The sequence below is a fragment of the Propithecus coquereli genome, unplaced genomic scaffold, assembly GCF_000956105.1.
Source record: "Propithecus coquereli isolate 6110/MARCELLA unplaced genomic scaffold, Pcoq_1.0 Scaffold453, whole genome shotgun sequence".
In the NCBI taxonomy this organism is placed as follows: domain Eukaryota; kingdom Metazoa; phylum Chordata; class Mammalia; order Primates; family Indriidae; genus Propithecus; species Propithecus coquereli.
Window position 1 is genome coordinate 468,965 of NW_012150319.1, and position 3,201 is coordinate 472,165.

The 3,201-nt window shown below is 31.0% G+C and overlaps 1 protein-coding gene across 1 annotated transcript in view; it reads left to right on the forward strand.

Annotated features, from left to right (window-relative positions):
• DIAPH3 (diaphanous-related formin 3) overlaps positions 1–3,201 on the forward strand; it is a 536,888-nt gene that overhangs the window by 178,961 nt on the left and 354,726 nt on the right. The window contains 1 exon segment of the mRNA XM_012654946.1: positions 625–745. Coding sequence (XP_012510400.1) covers positions 625–745 — 121 coding nt within the window.

Genomic DNA, 3,201 nt, shown 5'->3' on the forward strand with positions numbered 1-3,201 from the left:
TTTTTTTTATGGTTAACAGAAACAATATTTTAATGAGTATTCTTCCCCAAAGGCAAAGTCCTAGAAATAGACTTGCTGGGCGAAAGAAATGCATATGTAAAATTATGGTACACGTTGCCTAGTTTTTCATCAGCAAAGTTCCCAACATTCATTGTTGTGTAGGAGAGTTGGTTTCCCCTAGCCAACTCCAACACTTGGCATTATGGATCATTTAATCTTTGCTATCATTTCTCATCAAAAAGGCTTTATTTTCATGTTATTAGGGAAAAGCAAACATCCATTCATGTTTTAGTCATTTTTAGTTTCGATTTTCCTAATTTTCTGTTCATTACTATTGCCTGTTTCTTTAGCCTGTGTTGGACGTTATTTATTCTTTCTTTATAATATTTATGGGTTGATGATAGAAACCTTTGAATTTGTATGTTACAATTAAACTCTCTCCTCTTGCTTAAGTTTAAAATTGTTATTGAGATTGTTCCTTTATGTTTTTTGTGTTATGCTTAGGAAAGCCTTCTCCAGTCAATCATTATAATATTTTTCTCCATTTTGTTGATTTTATTACTAATTACTAAGTAGTATTTCTAATTTTTTTTTATGATTTTTTTTCTTTCTAAACTTTCAAAGTCATAGTGAATTTAAAAAGTACTACAATGAAAAACTTTCTGTCATTGCAATTTTAGATGTTTGTATAGATCAAGCAAAACTAGAAGAGTTTGAAGAGAAAGCATCAGACCTTGGCAAGAAAGTAAGTGACTTTGATTAACTTTGCAGGACTGTGGGGAACCACTGCAGGCAGGTTTCTACCTCAGGGACTTTGCTTGTTGTTCCTTCCTTCCTTCTTTACCTCCTTCAGGTGTATGCACAGCTGCCATCCTCCAAGCAGGACTTTCCAGACCATTGTATTTAAAAATTTTAGTTCCTCATTTCCAACCTTGACCATCCCTATTTTTCCTTCCTCATTTGTCTTTCTTCCATTATATTTATCATCATCTGACATGCTACATAGTTTACGTATTTACATATGTGCATATGAATATATTATCTATTTCTTTTTCTAGACTAAACTTTATTACACATTTTTGTTTTATTCATTATCTCTGTACCAAAAAAAATTTTTGTCCCCTGTGTAGGAATTAAAAAACATATTTTTTGAATGAATTAGTGAATAAGTGTTTGAGCAAAATGTATGGAATCAAAATTTTAAGATTGGAGTAATTCTCAAGAAATCGTATCATTTAGGCCCTTAAACTGAATTCCTATCTTAAAATTTTAAGAGAAAAGTTAATTGGTTTTTTGTTTTGATTAAAGTTGTTTCCTTATATTAAGTCGTACTATAAAAATTGCTATTTTCATAGGTCAAAATTGGATATTATGATACCAGTTTTATTTGTTTCAACCTAGTAGTATTTCTAACCATCCAGCCATTTTCTACTTTTCTTTAAGGTAGCATTTTGTCCTTTTATCTCTGGCTAAGCATGTACCTATTAAACTTATTCTTTATTTTTTTGTTGGATTCAAAGTCACTCTGACTTGAATGCTTAAAGCTGTTTTTTCACTTTGAAGGAATCATAATTATTACTGCTACTGCCACCAGAATGAACCCTTAATGAACATTTGCTAAATGAATATTTACTGTGTGTTAGGCAACATGCTAGGAAGTACACATTTTTAATGTAGCAGGTATTAAATGTATCTTGAGAGAATTACACATTTCTATAAACTTTGAAGATAAAACATGACTTTCAAGATAAAACATAAGTTAGGAGTAACTTACGGAAAACATTATAAATTTCCTGTCTTATAAATGCTAAGACATTGAGTTTACCAAACCCTAATTGGGAGGTTATTGTATCCCAGGCCTTAGGCTGTAGGCTAGGATTACAGCTGTGAATATTATATTGTCATTGCCCTCAAGTCATTCAGTTTAGTGGGGGAAACAAATTAATAGATCATTTAAATTGTGTCATAAGTGTTAGTTAATAGATGTTCATGTTGTAGGGTGACTCCTCACTCAACCAACTTTGTATTCTAAACTCAGTAATAAGTGCTTTCACTCTTTGTAGGAAAATAGTAGTAAACCTCAAGTACTTGATTTGGGCGCATCCCAGATAGTACAAACTTGCTTTTGTTATCATTTTTATGTATATATTAGTAGTATATATGAATGGTGTTAAACATACTAACTTTTCAGCAGATTTTTCTTTTTTTTTAAATTGTAAGCTTTAAATGTAAATAGAAGAAAGACTTTGTTCAAGGTTAGTTGTCTCCTTTTAGTCAGAAATTATATGTCTTAGGTGTATTCAGAAAATATTGTTTGCTTCATAAAAGATTTCTATTGCCATACCATTTTGTATATATCAGCAAAAACTTTGTTCTGATAGCTTTATAAGGACACATGTAAATACTTTGCTTTAGGCAGAAAGCTATCATGGTTGCTAGACACATTCTTTATTTTGGTGCATAAATTTGAAAAATGAAGACCAGAAATGTCAGAAAGTATATAGAGAATATTGAGTTATCAACCTTCTTGTACAGATGCACTAATACATTTACCCTTGGGAATGAAATTAAGCAGCGCCTCAACCTTAACTGTGTTTTTTGACATTTTTGCATGTAATTTTGTGAGTATAATATTGCCCTAGTAACTCTTTCCAGAGAAGAAGGCTATCATATCAGTTTTTATATGGTATGCTTTTAATGGAGATTCATTTTATCCCCAAGGCTACAGTGATTTGACTATTGATATTACAAAAATGCTAAAGCAAAGTTTATATTTCATCTGATCCTTTTATGGGGAGGTTGTGGAAATTTTTCTTTTGATAAGTAATACAGATACTTTCAGTATGGCCAAGTTAATTTAATAAATTTTCTTAGAGTGTACTAATTATGACTTTATTTTGATAGTGTTTATCTTCAGTCTCCTAAGTAATCTTTTTTCCTTCCAAATTTTAGTCTAGCATCTGTAAGATAGGACGGGCGTATCCTATTGCACATATTGGTATTGTGAAGAGTCTTCTTCATTCTTACTCTCATAAGAAAAGTTAATTTTTTAATTTCTTGCTATGAAGCAGTGAACTTTGAGCTGTAAAAAAGGGAAAAGAGAAAATGACTTCTCAAAGATTTTTGATGTTGGGAGAGTAGGGAACTTTAATATATGATATTGACATAGTCATTCAACATATAAAGGAAAATTTGACAGGA